Below are 22,705 nucleotides of genomic sequence, written 5' to 3' on the forward strand. Positions count from 1 at the left end.
AGAACAGCCTGAAGGTTTGTGCTGAGTTTGGTGGATGTATATATATTGATCTCAAACCCAAGTTTGTTCAATGATAGTATGTTGGCTTTAATGAGGTGGATTCCTCAAGGAATGTCTTCTGAGAAGAACTTCTTATTCACTGGCATATGATTGCAAAGCACATTTTCCAACTTCTCCCACTATCCACTCTGTCTCTCTCTCTCTGCATACAAAGGTTTTCTCCAAAGTCTTAAGTCTTTCCCCTCCCTCCATCTGGCAATCCGTCACCCCTCCTCCAGCTGCTGATGGTCCTGCTGTGGGCAGTCTGCTCGTTCTCCTCAGTGTGAGGACAGCACACCCTCCTTCACAACCAGCCTCTGTCTCTCACACACACTCCTGTACTATTCTGACAATATGCTTAAGACTGGATATACTCCAAGCAGCACACTTTTGTGGAGCATTTGAACTATTTGAGCACTTGATTCAGGAGAAGAAAGATCAATCAGCACTAAGGTATGAGGTGTGCTTGAACAAGCCAACAAGGAGGGTTTTCTTCCTCTTGACACCGAAAACTACTGAAGAGTTGGACGTCCACCATGAGTCTTAAGAAGAGGAAACCAAACATGGTGTTCAGCTGGCACAAGTCTTTCACCATCCTTGCCCCGTGGAGAAAAGGTAAGCGTTGTGACTCAATATTCTGCTTTGGATGCATGGAGTCATATTGCTTCACCCGTTTAGCTCTATCCAACACCTGGATGTGCAGCACAGGTAGTAATTTGTCTGGCTGAGGTGTTGGAGGATATTTAGAAACCTGTAATTTGAACTCTGAGGCGTCATCTGTTTGGTTGAACATGGATGGGTTATCTTCAAAAACAGTAATTTAACCATCATCAGATGAGCTCCACAGGTACTGTAGTTGAGCTGATGTCATTTCAATAAAGTTAGCTCGCAAAGCTGAGCTCATTTAGAAAACCCACAAGCTTCAGCCACAAACTTTATTACATATACCCAGAATGTTGTTTTTAGCTACAGTTGTTAGTGTTGCTTTGGTGTTAACTAGAAAAACATGTGGCAGAGTGGCAGATTTGCATTTAATTAGTAAGAAATTCAAATCAAATGTCAGCTTAATGAGAGACAGTTCATGAGCTATTTGTTTTGTTTTATTGTAAAACACAGCAGCATAAGACTTTATCTTATGCAATTATAATTATCAACAGACGGATTGTTCAATCAAGGGCTCTTGTTTAAAAGAAATGTGTGTGTGTGTATATATTTATATATATATTCAGATTATATATATATTTATATAATCTCTTTGAAGATTACAAAAATGTATTAATTTTACAACTAAATATACATTATCAATTCTTCAAATTAGCATATTGGTTCCTGCAACTATAAAGCACCATTCACTATTAACTAAGAGTTTTCCATCAATAAACTTTTTTTGCTGCTTATTAATAGTAAGTTAGGTAGTTGTTGTTGTAGTTATATTTAGGTATTTGATAGGGTTAAGGGATCTAGAAAATGGTCATGCATTACTATTTGATAAGTACTCATAAACAGGCAATATGCTGGTAATATGCATGCTAATAAGCAACTAGTTAATAGTGAATAGTGTTCCCTAATCTGTGTTGGGTTGTAACACACACACTATAAAGCATATAACAATGAACAGAATTTCTCGTGGGATTGTTTATCTTTTATACAGACTGAATTAGGTCAATAAGCGGGTGTGATTCATAATAAATGCCAGTTTAGATGAGTAGTATGTGTGTGATAGTGATGGAAGACAACGGGATGAGAATGTCACACAGGTGTTTCAACTTCAAGCGAGAGCATCATAAGAAACAGAGTGATATCAGATGTGAATGTTTTAGTGGTGACAGCTTCATGAGCGGGGCTCTTCTCTACTTAAGTTATATTATACGTGACTCATAACTGTAAACAGGCACAGCTGCAGTCAAATTCTTCATGCGTAAGATCAGCCAGTGTGTGAAATCACTGACACATGACTCAGGTAATACGGATGTGTAACTGACCTGAAGGGACAAGATGAGAGATATCATCATTTTGAAATTGACATTCAGATTGACAAAAACAGATGATCCTTCACTGTCAGGTTTGCAGTACTTGTGCCTTTATTGTGGTTTCAAGTGGAAAACTTTAAGTAGCCTATATCTAAGTAATCTTACTCTTAAAAAAATCATCAGTTTCCTCAGAAATCTACAATTTCATAGGTATTTTTTCAAAGCAAATGAAGGGAGAAGAGTGGGGTGAGTTTGCCTAAAGGCTTGAATAATGTTACTGCTCCCGCACATTCTTGCCTTATCCTAATGGTGTTAGATAATGAAAGACCGGCCCGTTTAGTTCACATTGATAATGTGCTTCTGGAAAGACTCCTTAGGGTCAAAACCATTGCCTTGCTTTACCTCATCAAACCTGACATCTGGCCTTTGTCACTTCCTTCAGCAAAGAGCAATTCAGGAAGAAAAAATAAATTTAATTTTCATTTACAGTCTCATTGGGAAGTGTTTAGGTTTGCCTGTAAAAAATGTTTACAAAAAAAATAATATATATATATACACACACACACACACACACACACACACACACACATAATATTATATACATAATATACATATACATATATTATCATTACTTGAAATAAAATAAACATTGACAACTTTCATAACTCTCATTTTTGTTTAGTTTAATTTGAAGTACTAAAATAACAAAAACAAGCGCTTTAGGCATTTAAGCACATAAGAAAAATACATTACATATTATTTAGCAAGCCCGTAGCCACCTATATCAATTATTTAAAAAAAAAATAATAATTTTGGCAAATCCAAGTGATTTACCATAGAAATATGAAGTTTTTAGACATTTATGACTGTTATAGCGCCAGCTGTGGTCCGATCTCCCTGAAACTTTTGTTAACAACTGTTTATTGAGTTTTATTTTGTGGAACAGTAGTACAAAACAAAAATCAGCTGTACAAATTTAAACCCACCCCAACTCATCCCACCCTTTGGTAGACTTAAAAATAAATAAATAAATAAAATAACATAAATAATAACGATCTCCCTGAAACTTTGCGTGCTTGTTAGAATCAAAGGTCACAAGTGCTCGGCGGGTTTCGTGAAGTTTGGACTTTTTGTTTAGGCTTTATAGGCTCTTGGGTATATTTGGACAGGCTCCTTTTCTAAAGGACCCCGTTGTAGCTTTCCAAAGGGTAAATTTCAAAATGTTTTTGATAATTATTGACCTAGAGAGTCCAGAGAATTGCACTGTAGTGGTTTTCCCAGAGTGAGTGAAAAACCTAGGACTAGTTCACAAAAGTATTTTTTTTCACATCTTCTCAATCATTTAAAAAACGGTTTGATTGACAGCAGTGGTTCTGGAGGCAAAGTTGTTCGGAACGAGGAGGTCTATCATACGATATGAATATGGTCTGTGCGAAAAAACACGCAATGTACAATCGTTTACGCTCTCAAAAATTACGATACCGCCCCCAGTGGCCGATTTCTTTCAAATTTCTCACAGACCTTTGGGGCCGTGAGTCAAATACGCCCACTGAGTTTCGCTCCGAGCGGCCTCCGTTAACCTTGTCTAATAGGTGCTCAAACTTCATCGGCCATGTTTTTTGGAGATACGCAAAATTCCTCAACTCACAATCGAATCTGAGGATTCCAACGACATAAGACACTTGAGCCTGCGACTGATGGTTTTCGTACTTTCGATCGCTGAAGTGCCCTCGTCAGGCCAATTGGGGCGAGCCTCGATCACGTTGTAGGCGGTGTGAGTACTACCATCCCTCCGAGTTTCAAGTCTCTACGACTTACAGTTTGGTTTGCATGATCAGTTTTACGTGGAAATCGCTTATCCGTGACCATTCTAACAATTATTAATCTAATAAATTACAGTAAAAAAGTACAAGTAACAAAAACTGATAGAAATGACTAAATCATTAACTACATTTAAAGTAAATCCAGAAAATACAGGTACATCTAAAAAAAATTTAATATCGGGAAAAAGTTCATTTTTTTCTATTTTTTATTTCAAAAAGTGAAACTTTCATATATTTTAGATTCATTACATGTAAAGTAAAACATTTCAAAAGTTTTTTTGTTTTGATTTTGATGATTAGCGCTTACAGCTGATGAAAGTCAAAAATCGGTATCTCAAAATATATTTACATTTGAGTTTCAATTAATGACCATCCCTACAGTATAAATTCAGGGTATCTCTTGTTCTTTGAAACCACAATAATGGGGAAGACTGCTGACTTGGCAATGATCCAGAAGACGAACATTGAAGGGTATGTCACAGAGGGTCATTACTGAAAGGGGTGGCTGTTTACAGAGTGCTGTATCAAAGCATATTAAATGCAAAGTTGACTGGAAGGAAGAATTTGGGTAGGAAAAGATGCACAAGCTACAGGGATGACCGCAAGCTTGAGAATACTGTCAAGCAAAGCTGATTCAAACACTTGTGAGAGCTTCACAAGGAGTGGACTGAAGCTGGAGTCAGTGCATCAAGAGTCACCACGCTCAGACATCTTCAGGAAAAGGGCTACCAAGCCACTTCTGAACCAGAAACAACGTCAGAAGCGTCTTACCTGGGCTAAAGAGAAAAAGAACTGGACTGTTGCTCAGTGCTCCAAAGTCCTCTTTTCAAATTAAAGTAAATTTTGCATTTCATTTGGAAATCAAGGTCCCAGAGTCTGGAGGAAGAGTGGAGAGGCACAGAATCCATGTTGCTTGAAGTCCAGTGTGAAGTTTCCACAGTCAGTGATGATTTGGGCTGCCATGTCATCTGCTGGTGTTGGTCCACTGTGTTTTCTGAAGTCCACAGTCAACGCAGCCATCTACCAGGAAATTTGAGAGCACTTCATGCTTCCTTCTGCTGACAAGCTTTATGGAGATGCTGATTTCATTTTCCAGCAGGACTTGGCACCTGCCCACACTGCCAAAGGTACCAAAAGCTGGTTCAATGACCATGGTGTTACTGTGCTTGATTGGCCAGCAAACTCGCCTGACCTGAACCCCGTAGAGAATCTATGGGGTATTGTTAAGAGGAAGATGAGAGACACCAGACCCAACAATGCAGATGACCTGAAGGCCGCTATCAAAGCAACCTGGGCTTCCATTACACCTGAGCAGTGCCACAAACTGATCACCTCCGTGCCACGCCGCACTGATGCAGTAATCCATGCAAAAGGAGCCCCTACCAAGTATTGAATGCATAGAAATGAACATACTTTTCAGAAGCCTGACATTTCTGTTTAAAATAGCCTTTCTTTTTTTGATCTTATGTAATATTCAAATTTTTTGAGACACTGAATTTTGGATTTTCATTATCTGTAAGCCATAATCATCAAAATTTCAAGAAATAAAGGCTTGAAATATTTCACTCTATGTGTAATGAATCTATATAATATATGGGTTTCACTTTCTGAAATGAGTGACAAAAAATATTGACCTTTTTCACGATATTCTAATTTTTTGAGATGTCTCTGTATAACATAAAAATTAAATAAAATTTTAATTTAATTTAAATTGTTAAAAAAATATAGACTGTATACCAATTATATTAAAATAACACTGATAGTAAGAAAATAGTAAGTTTAATTGTTAAAAAAAATTATTAGCACACACCTCTCAACACACAACATACAGTTATCAAACAAACCATCCACAATTATGCTCAACATACAATTTGAGGATGTTTTTTTTAATGTGCTGGGGGTTTTTTATGTTAGTTTTATTTAATATTAATTATCATTAAGTCAAAAGTCAAAGTCAAAGTCTGCTTTATTGTTAATACTGCCACATATACAGCACATACATACAGAGAATTGAAATTGTGTTACTCTCAGACCCTTGGTGCATACAGATAACACTAACAGTAGAACATAAAAATACAGATAAATACAGATTAAATATATAAAATACAACTTTACAAATATACAAATAACGACATTAAATAGATAAAGTAGCATAAGGCACATGGCAGATAGAGTGAAAACCTGTGAAAGTCTGTCTTATCAGTCTTATTAAAGTGATAAAAAGCTCAGGGAGCAGTCTTTATTTAAACTGTCAGAAGAGGTAGTTGAATGAGGTAGTAAGCAGGATATCTTGAATGTCGTTTTGGGGGCATTAAAAAGAGAGAAAGTAGAATCTGAGAAATGAGGGGAAGAAAGAGAAATAGTAATACTAATGCTTGCCTTAAAAATAACTGAAAAAAAGTGTTTCTCTGCAAAAAAAAAAGAAAAGAGAAAGACTTATTGAGAGATTATTGGTTCATATGCTCTCGGGGTCGTTCAGTCTGGCCACCCAAGTGCTAACAGGGTTCTGACATTCTCCTGGCTGTAAAAATAGAAGACCTGCCCTGGCCTGCCTCTGACCTGTCCACCCACAATCACAATGGACGTACCTGCAGACAAGAGCGTCCCTAAACACCTATAATGATCCCACTGCATCCCCTAACTAAATCATCAAGCTTTAAATCATTTGAAAACCTGATGCACTTCCATTCAAGAAAGAACCAAAAGACTTTGTTATTGTTCACAAATGTCCAGTTTCCTAATCACTAAAACTGAACTACCACATCCAGTTCACTAAATTTTAGTAGCTTTGAGGTCATCTATATTCTTTTGTATTCCTGTAAGTAATAAAATAAAAATAAAAACTTACCCAAGACCATTGATCAGTCATTCAACAAGCAAGAAAGCCGCTGAATGTAACATTTTTGATAATGAACACCCCTGTTATTATGAACTGATAGAGAAAGGTTCCTGCAATGTCTTTAATGGTTTTGAGTGTACACGTAATGCTGGGATGTTAGATGTGAAAATGATATGAAAAGAACTGATGAACTGGATCAGTGAAACCAACCTGAAAGAACCTGCTCACTGTTCATGTCAGTTAAGAGAGTATGACTCTCACAAACTCACAAACACAGCAGTGTTGAAATGTGGTAAACATGAGTGGGTGAGGCCAGATGGAGTAAACATGTTCTTGTCTAAGCTTGTGAATTCTTCACATTTCATCCCTGTGAATGTTTCTATCGATGGCCCTTAATGATTCTCACATTCTTCATCTCAAATGAATAACAGCAACATTTGGTATAGCAGACTTTCTTCTTCATTTCAGGACAGATAATTGACAAAATATGTTTAGAGTAGTTAAGTCTCCCAGAAATTCCTCAAATTAAATATTTATTAGACTTGCCTTGAAAACATCACTATGCCCACCGGGGACATATCAGTGTTTTTACCTACCAAATGTACGTGCAGCTGTAAAATACACCGGAGCAGATGATTCCAGGATTCTTGAATGTGAACGGAGTATTTTATCAGCTCAAAAATGTGAGGCACTTGCCAGTTGTACACAGTGAAAAACATTCTCTGCTGGCCTGGAAGAAAAACACTACTGCAGGTGGGACGTGACTAACAGTGCTGCTTAAAAATGCCAAAAATAAATAAATACATTAATGCACAAAGCCAAACCCATTTCTGCTATATAAGAAAAATAAATCCTACTTTTGGTCGAAATTATTACATGCAATGTCAAAGTTAAGTGGCAAAAATATTAAATCACGGCATTAAAAAGTCAAAACTATGAGATACTGAGTCATAGTTATGAGACAAAAGACAAAATTTTTACATGAAAGTGAAAATTATGACACTAAGATAAAATCAAATATGACATACTAATTATGAGATTAAAAAGTCAGTTAATTCATACTGCAATAATTATGAGATAAATAATTTTTGGGAAAAAAGTCAAAGTTGACATACTAATTCATAATTATGAGATAAAAGGTCAAAATGATATGAGTCAAAATTATGACACACTAAGTCATTAATTATGAAGTAAAGTCAATTATGATATACTGTCATAATTATAAGACAAAAAGTCGAAATTATAACATATTAAGTAGAAGTTATGACATATTGTCACAATTATGAGATAAAAATGCAAAATTATGATCTGAAAATTCTAAATTACAATATGTAAAGTAATTAATTATGAGATAGTCGAATTGAATTAATTACTTTACATATTGTAATTTAGAATTTTCAGATCATAATTTTGCATTTTTATCTCATAATTAGTTGAATTAATAATTCACAAAATTGACAAAAGGCAAAATTATGAGAAATGTCTTAATTATGACATAAAATTATAGTCCAATTATGATACCTAAAAATAGCCTTTTTAATGCCATTATGACCTTATCTCATAATTTAGTTATGAGACTGTTATTATTTTGTATGTGATAATTTTTTATTTCTTTTTATTTCACCATTCTGATTCACCAAGGCAGAATTGGGCTTCCACAGAAGATTGTTAGTTTGTAGATGTGTAGATATTCTTGTATTGTTGTACCTGTCTTATACTTCTGAAATAATCCCTTGTAGAAATTTGCAGACTCCAGAGTGATTAAGACCAGAAATATGTGGGCTTTGATTGCCGCCAACACTATCATTGACCTGTTTTTATTTTGAATGCATTACTCTGCAGCATGAAGGACCTTAGCATTACTTAAATTCCTGGCTGCCAGGGGCTGGCGAGGGCTTTTTGATCTCTCTTTACAAGCAGCCATGTCTGAGCGATGTTAATTGAAAACCCAGGGGGATTTCGATGCTGACTACTTGCTCCTACTGAGTGGCATCAAAAATGTCCCACCATCAGCAGTTCTGTAGTCTCAGCTGGAGAGCACTGCTGTATGAAAGACTGACCCTATGGGTCGGTCTAATTGACCTGTAGAAGTAAATTAGCTAAATTATGATCAGAGGCCTCATGTAGAGGATTCCAATTACTGTATGCTTGGATTTCATGTTGGGACCGTTTGTATGTAATCATTCGAAAATATCTAAGATGATGTATTTATTAGTGCTGCATGGACATTATGTATTTATAGGTGAGGACATTTTGTCAGTCTATTATGCTTAATATTTATATTGCATCATGCCCACTACAGATATGTTACAGAAATTAGATATATTTCTTTAGATATTTTTCTTATGTATTTTTGCTTTCATCATAGACAAACACATTGTTAAACATATTGTTTCTGGAAACGTGTTGAGTTGCACCTGGTTAGCACGAAAGAATTAGATTAACATCAAAATTATTGCTTGATGCCTTACGAGGGAAACTTTTTTCTTTTAGATTAGATAAAAGTGAACAATGAAGTCTATTTGAAATAGATCTAAAAAAGGTTTGTACTGGAGTCAAGGTGTTGTGTACACATGGTCCATGAGAAAGAACTGCAAAAACACATGCACTGTTTTGAATGGGGGAAAACAAAACCTGGAGCAGCAGCAGATCTCACATAATTGAAATCGTATCAGTGTTTTCACAGTCACTATCCAATCTGGAAAAAAAATCATCGCACATTCTTTTCTAACAAAACACATGGGTATGTTTATTATTAATAAAAGTGACATACAAAAACAATATTTAGACCTACGAGAGAGCTGGGAATGGCTAGAGTCGTTATTACTGTTATCTTTTTCAAGACCTCATGATATTATATGTTGATGTGTATGATTTCTAATCTCACGTTGTATCACTGTGATGAGTCTGCGAAGGCTATTTTAGAAATCTCTCAATTTCCTCACAGTATGTAAATTAGTGAAGCATTTCCTCTAAACATATTCAGAATAAATATCCTGTGAATCATCTACTTAACCATTTATTTCCACCCCACTGCAAGCTTCTCGTCACACCTCTTCCTGACAATCATGTTCATGATTGTTTAGCACTGTTAATCATAAGCAAAAAGAGAAGTGTGCAGGATTTTTTTTTTTGACCTGATTGTATCCAGAAGTGCTCAACCAATATTATTTGAATTTGAAAGTACAAGCACAGAGTCGTACTATGGAAAGTGAGATTAAGATATGAAGTGAATGACACCTGAAATATATCAGATTTCTAGTCATCTGAAAGAGCAGAGCCTCATAATAGCATTAAGATAATGCACAGATCAAAGTTCAGAGCAAGACATGACTATATGACTACTGATGCTAAAGAATGCTTTATAGTGAGATAAGCACTCTTCTTTTGGCACAGGGATGTATGTCTGCATTTAAATGCTTTTAAATAATGTGAATAATGAGAGCTGAAGTATGCAATGGAAATTCAGCTTCACTACTGCAGTCTGTGATTTGTTTTGTGATTTAAAATTATTTTACCCATCCCAGTTTAATGTTTAGACACAATTATAAGTCGAGACGTTGATTGATTTCCCAGAGAAGAGTAGACATTGTTGCTCTTGTGGTGATATCAAAATAATAAACCACTTTGAAAATAACAATTATATTTGCAACTCCATCTGGTGGTAGTTGCACAGAAAATGCACAGTTCAAATGAATACATTTTCAAACAAATTCATGATTTTAATATTGTGAAAGCATAAAATGACTCAGACCTCTCTCTTTGTTTGTTTTGCAGGTAAAGGGGATATCGTTTTAGATAATGATGTTGTACTGACAAAAATGAAGCTCCTCAACAACGTCCCTGAGAAACTGCTTAATGCTGAGGATTCCATTTCAACCATCTCCATTTCAATGTCCGAGCAGGAGAACACAGAACCTCTTCAAGCTGATGAGGTGATCTCTTTCCACAGCGCTGCTCCTGAGACCACTGTCCCTGAATCAAAAACAGACTATCTATCTTCAATTTTTGCAGATTCTGAACTTCCAAGATTGTATAAATTTGAATCTGAGGACTCTGGGGTAGAAATGACTAGTGGAGCAACTTCTCCATCCACCCCAACTGGTTCAGAGCAAAGCTTTGTGGTCCACAGTAGGGAGTCTTCATGTGACTCTGGTAACCTGAACTCTCCTCTACCTGTTGACAATCCTCTTGAAGACAGTTCAGTCTTCTTAGAAACTGAACAAACATCTTGTAAGTGTGCTAAACAAGACACTCTTACCATCCTGGGTGACAGAACAGAGGCAGAGAATGTTGATGATGATTTAATAGACGTTACAGCAGATTCAGAGAGGTCCGAGGACAGAACCCTGAGGAATACCATGGAGAACTGTAAAGATGCCATTGAAATCATGGCAGCACAGGAGGAAATAGCAGACACTGCAATGGCTGAGGACACTATGTCAAGGAGCCAGTGTTCTATAGAAGCTTATGGTGGCAAAACAGGACCTGAATTTCAGCAACTGTCTTTGAGGAAAAGTACAACCAGCGACAGTCTGGATGAGTACATGGAAGAGTGCTGCAGGCTAAGTGAGGTAGTCAACAGTTTACATGTTTTACAATTTTTATTTTTTGCAATGTGATCAAGAGACCAGCAGTGTAACTAATTCCTTTCAAATTAAGTTTCAGAGATACACTTCTGAATATCAAAGTGAAATACTTTTCCTGTTAATTAAGGTCACAATGATTGTTTGCCACTGCTAAACATAACATAATCCTAAGAAAAAAACACCAAAAGAAGAAGCTCATTAAAGATTGAGGAATTTGCAGGATATTGTTTTTTATTTATCCTAATTGCATGAAGAGATGCCTTAGTGAAGAGTGTCAGACTGAAACCCTCATTGTCAGCATGCTAAAATGAATAGCTTCTGTTTACAGTTTAGAAGCACACACACATCCTTTCTCATTAGCCAAAATTACAGTCTTTCCGCAACTTGACATCATCAGCTCGTCACTGAATGTGCATACTGTGACTAAAAAGGAAAACAGGATAAAAGTCTTCCTGTGAGCAGAGCTTCCGTAGATTTTTTTTTTACCCTAAAGAAACTGCTTCTTTCAGCATTTTGTGCCTGAAATGAAAATACATAGCTAATGGAACACCTCAGCTTGCTGCCAAGCAGTGTACTGTTTTAATATTCATATGAATATTTTTGACATGTCACCTTTAACCTATCTAGTATGATCATATCTAATGTGTTCTTAAACACAAAGCAAGCTGAAAATGTGTGGTGTAAACAGACTAAAGCTAGAGTAAATAATAAAATAGTTGATCTCTTCTAATGCTATTGGAATAAACAACTATCTCTTTGGTTGGTCTACATACCTTGAATCATCTGTTTTTTCTTCAGTGGTTACACAAAATTATTTAAAGGAGTAGTTCATGCAAAAATGAAAATATGCTGAAAATTGACTGATCCTCAGGGCATTCCAAGATTTAGATGAGTTTGTTTCTTCATCAGAACAGATTTTAGCTCACCATTGGATCCTCTGCAGTGAATGGGTGCCATCAGAATGAGAGTCCAAACAGCTGATAAAAACACCACAATAATCCACACGTCTCCAGTTCATCAATTCATGTTTCGTGAAGCGGAAAGCTGCATGTTTGTGAGAAACAAATCCATCATAACATATTTTGGTAGCACTTTAGAAAACTGTTCCATCATTAATGAATAACTACACAGGAACAAATGAGTAATGCAATATTAACAATCTAATACTAGTAGCTAACAAGAAACTCTGAAAAATGAATTAGTAAGTAGTGCTTAGTAGTTCACTATTACCTAATTAGTAACTATTATTTTTTCATACCTCCCTTATATTTTCCCTCCCTTGCATTTTGAGTGTTTGGTTTCTAAATGTGTCTAAAATTCTTTTTAAACTCTGAGCAGCCAACAATTCACCACACAAAGCACACTGTGGTTGGCATAAACCATGGTCCGGGTTTATCTGTGTTACATGGGAACAAGTATTTAAATCACATTTTACCTTAGTTTATTCCATGGCTTTAAAGATGAAGGCACTAACAAGTATATAGTCATCATAGCACTTTTTTCTCTGGATTCGGCTGTCTGCCACCCAATAATAAGCAATCTTTAATTTTTGTGTCACACACCAATTGAGAACTGTTAAATTTGGCTTAACAAATACAGTTCATGCTTTGAAGGTCAATCCTTTACGGACTGTGGCAACCATGTGGTGCATCTAATGATGTAATTGCTGATAACCACTGCAGCCACAAAAGGTCAATGAGTGAGATTGTGTGTTGGAGTACAGTACTGAGAGCTGAGAAGATGTAGTGCGGGGTGCGCTACAGATCTCTCCCCTTTTAACTTGGCCGGCACATCACACAGCACCTGTTCATCTGTGTTGAGAGAGCATGCAGATGGCAGCAGCGATTACAGCTGGAACAGCCAATGCCTCTCATCTGGACTGTGTCCCTCAGTCCGCCATACTCGTCCAAGCCTCCCTGGATGCATCAAACAGGTGTCAAATAGCTCAAATTACTCACATATTTACCCAAATAATGCCTCTTTGATAGCTCCTAGGTCTTTTGGTGGCCGGTGACTGGACTTTTTTTTGACGAATGGTAGATTTTATGGGAGCTGCGATGACAGGTTGCCGGGGCGGTAAACTCGGCCCTCATCATCACCTGTCACCAAAGCTAATAAGCTCATTCCCTTGCCTGTTAAATGGAGATCTGTGGCCTGAGGAAGAGGATATTGAAAAGGGACTATGAGCTTTTTTCCCATCCGCTTCAAACATGGCGACTTCAAAGGGCCTCTCTCTCTCTCGTTTCAAATCTGATTTGTTCCCAACTTATGAGGGTAGGAAGGACACAGAGCTACAGTGAAGATTTAAATGTACAGCAGGTGTATGCCAATTACAATAGACTGATTGAATACTCTTTTTTCATAGCTTCTGCACTGATTTGTGGTGGGGAGGGGGAATGCAGAATGGATTCAAACAGGGTAAATGTGTTAAATGGAGCTGAGAGTACTATGCTTTTCAAAGAGATAGTTTAAGCAAAAATCCAAATTCGGTTATCATTTACCCACCGTCATGAAACACCAAAGATGTTTTGAAAAATGTCTCAGTGTTTCAGACTCCATTGAAGAAAGTCACACCCCTGTTGAAAAACCAGCATATGCTGTTTTGAAGCATGGCAGCTGGTCCTTAGTAGGTCCTAGCTCCTGCTCTGGACCAGCTCATAACCAGCTTATAACCAGCTCAGAACCAGCTTAAACCAGCTCATGTCCAACCAAGGACCAGCTTAGCTAAAACCAGCTGCCATGCTTCAAAACCTAACCGATATATGCTGGTTTCTTCAACAGGGACAGATTTAAAATGAAATATTTATTTGCTCCATTTAACACATTTTGAATTCAACAGGCCTGTTCACAAAAAGAACCAATATTCTTTGTGAATGTTTGTTTCAAACTAAATATTGAATAGAAACAGATTCATGTTCACACTGCCCTTGTGAACACTTATTACTTATTACAGACATAATATACATATTTAAGAAAATAAATTTGATATACTTAAGTGTAAAAGAATATACTTAACTTCAAACTAAATATAATGTTTTCAGACACTAAATTGCATGTTAAAATGCATGAAAATGCATCATAGTTTAAATTCATGTTAAATGCAGTTAGATGAAATTGAGTATCTTTGTACCTATTTTAGTAGGATTTAAGTATTTTATATGTAATTTTTAGAAGTTGAATTCCTCCGCTGTAACATATAAACAGTCATAAAGCGAACATTTCCAGAGTGTGAGGCTTTAATTTAGTGATAGATGAGGCATGGAGAAGGGCGCTGTGTGCATCACATCCAGCCTCAAACATTTGGCTGACACCCTGAAATGTGAAGTAACGGATTGTGACACTTGAACGATTTTCAATGGTTTTCAAATACACAGAAAAACACAGAATATCAACACATCTTCTTGGTCTAGCGGGACGTCTTTGGATAAATACACAAAGCTTGTTTTGTGAGACATCATATCAGCCAACAATATTAGTTCTCAGCTTTGTTTTAGGCTCATAACCGCCTAACCTCAAGAAGAACACAAGCTCTATGTATCTCTCCCAGGATCACCTTAGGTGATAATGTGGGGTGATAATGGCCATAAATGAACCTGTAGAAAGAAAAACAAGGTGAACTTGGAATAATCGACTTGAATTTTACATGTGTTTTGCATTGTTTTACAGTGATCCAATATTTTTTTATAAATTCAAATATATAAAAAAGAATTAAAAATGTTGTTGTTTTTTAAACTTATTTTTAAACGCATTGTATTTGTCAAAGCAACATTTCTAAAAACTAAAATAACTAATAAAAATGACAAAAACTAACAAAATAGATAAAACTAACTAAAAATAAAATGAAAATGGAAAATATAAAAATAAACACTATACATAATATTAATAAATTCTACATAAATATATTAACGATACAAAAATAACACTGCAATGATGGCATGTAGGGCTAAGTGATATATAAAATATTAATATCTTTGAGGATTATAAGGCCAAAATCGTTCAATACTGTCTTCATGTCTGTGGTCTGCCATGGTGTTAAAATCAGTTAAGATTTGAAAATCGTCTGGAGTGTCCCATGCCTAAGTTTCCTCAAAATCTAAAGTAAACGAGTCCCATGAGAGAATTAGGACAAACCTAATTGTTGAATTATTGAATCAGCAATTATTAAAAATGTTGATTCACTAAATTGATTCAGTGAATCATTTGTGTCACAAATGATTCATTGTTTTAAAAAAAGTTCACAAATCTCTCATTAGGTTTTCAGATGAATTATACATCATTTGTTAAGCACATAAATGCATACATAGTTTTATTGAAAATGCATTAAAAATTTATGTTGAAGGCACCATTTTTTTAATGTTCTATTCAGCATTAGACTATAAAAAACCTATAAAATGCCATTTCCTATATCTTAGAATACAGCCCACATATGGTTCCTCGTTCCTCTCCACTGAGCTTAGTATTGCTTTATAACAGACCCAGTGAAATATTTCAAATAATAAAGAATTGTTTTCTCAGACACGCCTGAATGGCTTTATAATATCTTCCCTCATATTTGGTAATACAGAGCTTATGTAATTAGAAAAATATTGTTCTTGCAATTCAACCCAGAGGCATATGCATAATTGTTTTCCTCAGTTTGTTTTGATCTTCAGTGTGCGGTTAAAAAATCACATCCTTACAGCACAGGGAGCTAAAATCCAACCACACCATCAATACACTATCAATAACCGCAATGTTACTCTCAAGTGTTAACAGCTTTATAGAAAATGATCCCCATGTTTTCTTTTTTTGTATAGGACAACATTCTCCACTTTGTTTCTGTGTCTGTGCAGAAACGCACGTGAGAAACGTAGATTCTTTCACATTGAGAAGAGAAGGAGGGGGAGGAAGGGAGTGGGGCTTTCCCAAACTTTTGTGTCTTCCCTTCTCCTGGGTCACTGGGGATCCTGGGCAGAGGAAGCAGATACGATCTGTCATGTTTCTGCATTCAGAAAGGCCTGGCAAAGTTACTTTCCTATAGTTACCCCATTAAGCTGGTTGTCGTTTTATGAGAGAACACCTGGTGTGTGCCACCTGTCTGGCTTCCAATACTACAAATGAGAGAAAGACTGTAGTTCATTCACATGATCTAAACAAGTCTAAGCCTGAAAGAGCCTCAAAGGGGTTTCTTGCCAGACAAGCATCTAGTATACACAGTAGTTTTTGTTGTTGTTGTTGTTCATTTGTATTGATAGAAGTAAAGAAAGTATATGCAATTTTTGGTCAAATCCAGTACAGATTTTTTTTATAGTGTACTATAACTTTCCTCACTCAACATATGAAGAATCCCAATGTTAGACACTAGTGGCTTTACTTTTAACAAATCCCTTCTATCATTTGTTGCATATGATTTATATAAGTTGGAATATCAGGATAAAATTAAATAAAGAATCGTCTTATATGACCCATTTAAAGCAATAATGGAAGTTTGATGGAAGTGTAAGGTTACTAGAAAAGCATGAGAAAAGTTCACGGTCAACTGAGCAGATGCGTGACCTGCCGAGGATCTCACAATCTGTGTGAGGAAGCGAGTGATGTCAGCTCCTAGTATTTTGTCTCTCCATCATGTCCTCTATTGTTTAGCTTCTGCGTTTCCATTAATGCTGGGCTTTGGGACTGGATTGGACGTAAGTGGCACGGAAAAGCTTTCGGAGGGAAAAAGCCCGAGACCTGAACTCACATCCTGCTTTTGTTGGGACACTTTTTGGAATGTTGATGATTGTATAAATATTTGTTCAAAATTTCCTTTGAATTTTTGGAAAAACGTGAGCATCTGCAGCTTTACAATCAAAGATGGAAGGATGATTCAACAAATAAACAAGAGCACCTAACACGTTTCCCACCAATCATTCACACAACCAACCTTCGATTTCTAATGCAGTTTTTCAAGCTTTCAGTTGAAAAATTGGGCTGCAAACATACAAGACTACATTTGAATTATGGGATTTGTTTTCATAAACCAATTTCATTACATAACAGTGTCAGTCTTGGTTGAAATAAATGATGTACAGTGGTCTAATGATATCTGGTTTCCTGGAATGTGTCAGATTGTTTAATGAAAGGCAGTGGAGTAGTTGGCAAACTGTATTTAGACTGTTTCGAGAGCTGTAATAAATCCCATTAAGAATTCCACAGAGATAGTCAAAATACTTGTAGTGTTAAATAATGGGTGGAGATCATGGTGCTGCCGTCACCAGTTTGTGAACCTCAGGTCCACCTGAACACATGCTGTCATGCTCCTGGAATGAACTGTAGGAGCCTTGGCTTTGCTCTGTGTTCATTAGCACGTCAAATGAGCCATTGGCTTTCCAACAATAGGATGCAGTTCACACTGTTCTTGTTGGCTTATTCCACAAAAGTTGCTTAACCCCCTATGGTGTACATAAACAGCTCCAGTAATCCCTTTATTTAGAACCAACCTATTGTCCAGAGAGTGGTGGGGGGTCTTTCCCCAAGGGAGCAGTCCTAGTGTCCAGTGTGAGTGTTTACAGCCCTCTTTTTTGGTTTTATTATAAAAACTTAAATGATTTTGTCTCTGTTTTGTCTTGACAACCAGGTGAACCAAGCCAATCAGTCCAACCCACTAGGCTCTGGACTGGGATACCTAGAGCACATCTGCCAGCTCATAGAGAAGATCGGACAGCTACTGGAACACAACCTTCGACTACAGAAACAGATATGTGGCCTGCAGAAGGAAGGCCGAGTGATAAAGGCTAAAGAGGTATCAATCATCTGCCAGCATTAGTCTTTATGGTCTTAACTCAAGTGTGTCCAGTCCTACTCCTGAAGGCTACTATCCTGCAGAGTTTAGCTCCAATACTGTTTAAACACACTTGAATCAGCTAAACAAGGAACTCAAAATATTTAGTCAAGTAGGTTGTAGCTAAATTCTGAAGAACATTGGTCCTCCAGGAGCAGGTATGGACAGCCCCGTATTACCTGATTCATATACTTGTGTAGATGAAGATTTGGAAACACACCATAAGTCTCAATCTGAAATTGATGAAAGGCACTGCTGTAGGTCTGAGTATGAAAGATGACTTCTTGGATTTATGATTTGTTGTGGGTTAAACCCTATATTGATGCCTAGGGCAAGGGATTATTCATACTGTGTCTGTGTAAATCCAGCTGGTTTGAGTGGGGTTTAGGGGTTTTTGGTCAAGACGGATAAAAGCGTATTTAACAAATAGAGCTGTTGGGTTCAGCCCTTTTCGACCCGTACACAGACAGGGTATTCGTTTCAAAGGATGTGATGTCCCCTCACATGGATTTCATTTGTTTTTATGTGTCCCTTGTTGACATTATTCAGGACGAAAGTCTTTTCCTGTGTCTTTGTTTGGTGGGTTATTGAGAGAAGCTCACTCAGGCATGACATATATTTTGTTTGATTAAAGATGGGATTGAAAAGCAGATGGACATAATGGACAAAAAATATGCTAAACTAAAAATGCTAGTAATTAGAAAGGATTGTGTCATTTGTTTACTGCAAAATGCAAAAATGAGAAGGAATTCTGGTTAATCGCAAAGTTGTTCAGATTCAACTGAGTTAACAATGTGTAACCCATAAAAATCTGAACTCAGCACTGCGTCTTTGTTTTCCCATCTTAGAACAAGACGGTACATCTGGCTGGAATGTTATCAGCCCAAAACCACAAAAGAATATCAACATGTTTTACAATGTTTTGTGAAGTCATGGGTGTTTTTCTGACATGTTGGGCTTTGTTTTTCCCTTTGGATTTGAACTGCTCCAAAATTAGTAACATAATTCCAAACTATTGAGGCTAAAGGGAACTTATCTTTGTTAAAAGCGGATACAAGTTCGAAAAATGAATGCATACCTCATTTCCATTAAAGTGGAAATTCACAAAAAGAATCCTCAAATTTATTTGTAACATTCAGTTATTTAGTTAAAGTTATGTATTGCTATATAAAATCAGCATTAAAAAATTGTTATTTTAAGAACTGTTCACTGAAAGGTTCTTTGGGGAACCCAGAGTATCTCTTATATTGCACTACTGTGAAAATTCCTTTTTGGAAACTTTATTTTTAACATAAAAACCTATATTTTATGTAATGCAGCTGTCCATTTTCCCTTCTTCTACCCCAGTTCTCCTGCTGCTCTAGTCCTTTTGCTTACTGACTAAAGGCCATGACATTATATTGTGTAGACATCTTCCTGGTCTCCGGACTCTGTGCTTTTGAATGAGAGCAGTTTTGTTCATGGTTTTTCAGAGAGTCATCTCTAAACTGGCTCTGTCAGTTCGGGCCCTGGGGCCGGAAAAGACTTCCACGGTCACAGTGAGTGAGCTCAGTGGGAGCCTGCACTTCAAAGTCATCAAAGAAAGCAAGAGAGAAAGACAGGCAAAAGAAAGGAGGACATTTTAAACAGGTTCTTCTTTACAGAAACCAAACATGCGTATTGTTTGCTTTAGGCTTAGGTTCTGAATAAGAACTGATTGCATTCATTTAAAATACTGGAAGTGAATGATTCTCACAACATTCAGTCCTGTAGCATATGCAAGCATGACAGTAAAGACAATAAATGGACAAGACAACTTTATATTGAGTCGTCCCCAGAGGTTACACACAACAAAAAATGTGTAGTGATTCATGAATGAATGACTCTTATGAACCAGATTTTTGAAATGGTCTAAAAGACTAAAAACTTCCAGTCTCACGACAGTGTATAACTGTTTTGATTTGTTGCAAATTCATATGAATTTTTACATTTTTGTACTATCTGCTCTCTACCTTATACAAAGTTTGTATACAAGTCATGTATTTTTTTGTACAAAATTGCACACTTTTAAAATAGCTTTGTTTTCTCATGAGATCAGGTTGATAAAATCTCTTCAGGTTGATAAGGTCTTAAACTGAATGATCTCTTAGAATCAATCAAAAGACTTGCTCAGATATACTCCGCAAAAATACAGAAAAAAATCTTAATGGAATCGTTAAGGAGCCAAAAAGAAAAGAAAAAAAATCAGTGGATCCAGAATGTTGAATCCTTTATTCCTAATAAATCCAAACAGAAAAACTGTGACACACAGGAACACACTATTGACCACCCTTCTTGAACTCCCTGGGTCTTTTAGATTCTCTGGGCTGTGTGTGTCTTTGGAGAAAACGCAACAGGCAGCAGCATGCTGTTACACACATCAAAAGGCAGGGGAACTCCTGAAACGTGCCCCAGTCTCCACTTTAATGGACCAAGCTGTCTCGCCAGTCTCCTACCTGGCTGTTTTACCCACCCGCCCCCAAACCCCCACAACACGCTATCATCAGTACACATAAAAAGCATTCAGAACTCAGACAATATGCAATTACCCCCATTGTAGTGTCCTCTGTCTCCCTTGTTAGTTCTACACCCTGCTCTCCTTAGTTATCAGCCATGACTGATCCAATGAACAGATACGCGCCATCACATCAGGTTGAAGCATCTGGTGTTTTGGTTTATGGGACATTTAAGGTGAATTCTCTCATCTTCAGTCCATGTTCAGAGCATATGCTTCTTTCTTTTCGAAAACATCAAGAATCTCTACGATGCAGAGATGCTTTCAAAGGAATCTGTGTTGCAACAACAACATAAAATCCTCAACAAACAGCATCCGCCTTGGCATCATCACCCCATCAGTCACACAGCGTTTACCACGCAAATACTAATGTAATGGAACTAAGAGGATAATCTTGGATAAACAGAGATTTGGGAAGCGTCTTATCACTCTGACTCACAAGAAACACTGCCATGCTATTTTCAGAGGTTTAAAAACCTTTTAGAGAAATGGATCAAAGACTCCATCAAAGACTCTTATGCATTTTAATACACAAAATATAAGTCATATATACTACACTCTACATTTGGTTTGGAGGAAAATAGTGTAAACAATAAGAATAATTGGTGGAAATGACACTAACAGATTTTCGCTGTTCAGGGGGTCCAAGTGATGATGTGTGATACATGAGGAAAATGCTTAAAATAGTGACCCAGATAAAGACATTTCCCACTGGAAAAGCAATTCAGGGTCATTTTGATTGCAACTATTGAGAGTTAAATGTTCCCCATAGGAATGAAAAATCACTAGTGAGATGTCTTTTATATTTGAATTGGTTCTCCTAGAAAAATGAGGACTCTTGCTTCTTAATATGACCCCAAACCTTTTCATTTTTTAATACCAATTTATCCACGCTGCTATCTGCATCAGTTTTAGCTCTGTCCATAGAATGTGTGATGAAGCCATTCTCGTTAGATATTTTAAAGTCTGAAATATGGTTGATATGTTCATACTATGGGTCTATATCACAGCTAGATTAATTATGCCATGTAAAATAAAGTTAAAATCAGACAACGTGGGATTAGAAATTTACTCTATTTTTCAAGTAGCAAGGCTACCCAAAAAAAAAAAAATTGTGTGAAATAAATTTTATTTATGTCACTGAATGCTTGTGTTTGAGGGCTTCAGTCATTTTTCACTTGAATAAATCTGAACAAGCTGTCTATTCCACGGGCCAAGTATGTGCTATCATCCTTGACCCATGGCGTGAACATCCACAAATACTGAATTTAGATTTCATAAAGTGAACTATTTTAAGTGTTTTTCTTTCCCAAATGACCACACTACTTTTTATAGCATTAAATCTATACAAAACATAAAGCTTTACAAATCCATGTGTAATATTACAATGTAGGCCTATCCGTGCATACCTTCATATCACTAGCAAAGTGAATAAATCAAACTGCCTCAGTTTTATGAGACAAATTCTCAATTCCAACTCTTTTTCAGGACTTCTTCATGCAGCACTGTAGCTGTGGAGCAGCTAGCTTGGCCTTCCAAGAGCTCAAGAGACACTTTTGCAGTGACCACTACAGCCTGACGGCATCAAGCAGCACACTGTCTGACCTCAGCACAATCCCTGAGGTCACGCGCATCCCCCTTAGGGCAGCCATGAGAGGTCAGTGTGCAAACACACCTGGAGTCATACATGCTAAGATTAATCTGTGTTTACACTGGCTGGTGCCCCTATTGAAAAAGCCTAATGTTTGTAAGGCATGGAGCAGGCTTATCTATGCCAAATAATAATCTGATAATGGAATGAATTATATAAACACATAATTAAACTGAAAAATGAATTCAAGTTCAAGACAAACTTTGAATGTTGGTTTGAAAAAGCCATGCCTGAAAGTTGAAGAACGTTTTCAAGTTTGAAGATTATATAAGAATATAGACAGAGAGATGATCAATAGATAAACCCCTTGCTGTCCACGTTGCACGTAGACATGTTTCTCCTTATTGCTTTTCTTTCATCTCATGTTCCATCAGGTGGGTGGGCAACCAAACATTAGTCTCTGGAGAAATGGGAAATAAATACTTCAGCTATAGGTGGACTTTCTGGAATTCCATATAGAGA

General features: G+C 36.7%; 1 protein-coding gene across 1 annotated transcript in view; it reads left to right on the forward strand.

The window, feature by feature from the left end:
• Window positions 1-206: 206 nt before the first annotated feature.
• Window positions 207-22,705, forward strand: part of LOC306882394 (uncharacterized protein) — a 28,004-nt gene continuing 5,505 nt past the window's right edge. The window contains exons 1-4 of the mRNA XM_079436988.1: window positions 207-654; window positions 10,449-11,245; window positions 17,856-18,020; window positions 22,081-22,249. Of these exons, the coding sequence (XP_079293114.1) occupies window positions 576-654; window positions 10,449-11,245; window positions 17,856-18,020; window positions 22,081-22,249 (1,210 nt within the window). The 5' untranslated portion in view covers window positions 207-575. The remainder of the gene's footprint in view (window positions 655-10,448; window positions 11,246-17,855; window positions 18,021-22,080; window positions 22,250-22,705) is intronic.

This window comes from Barbus barbus (assembly GCF_936440315.1).
Source record: "Barbus barbus genome assembly, chromosome: 16".
Taxonomy (NCBI): Eukaryota; Metazoa; Chordata; class Actinopteri; order Cypriniformes; family Cyprinidae; genus Barbus; species Barbus barbus.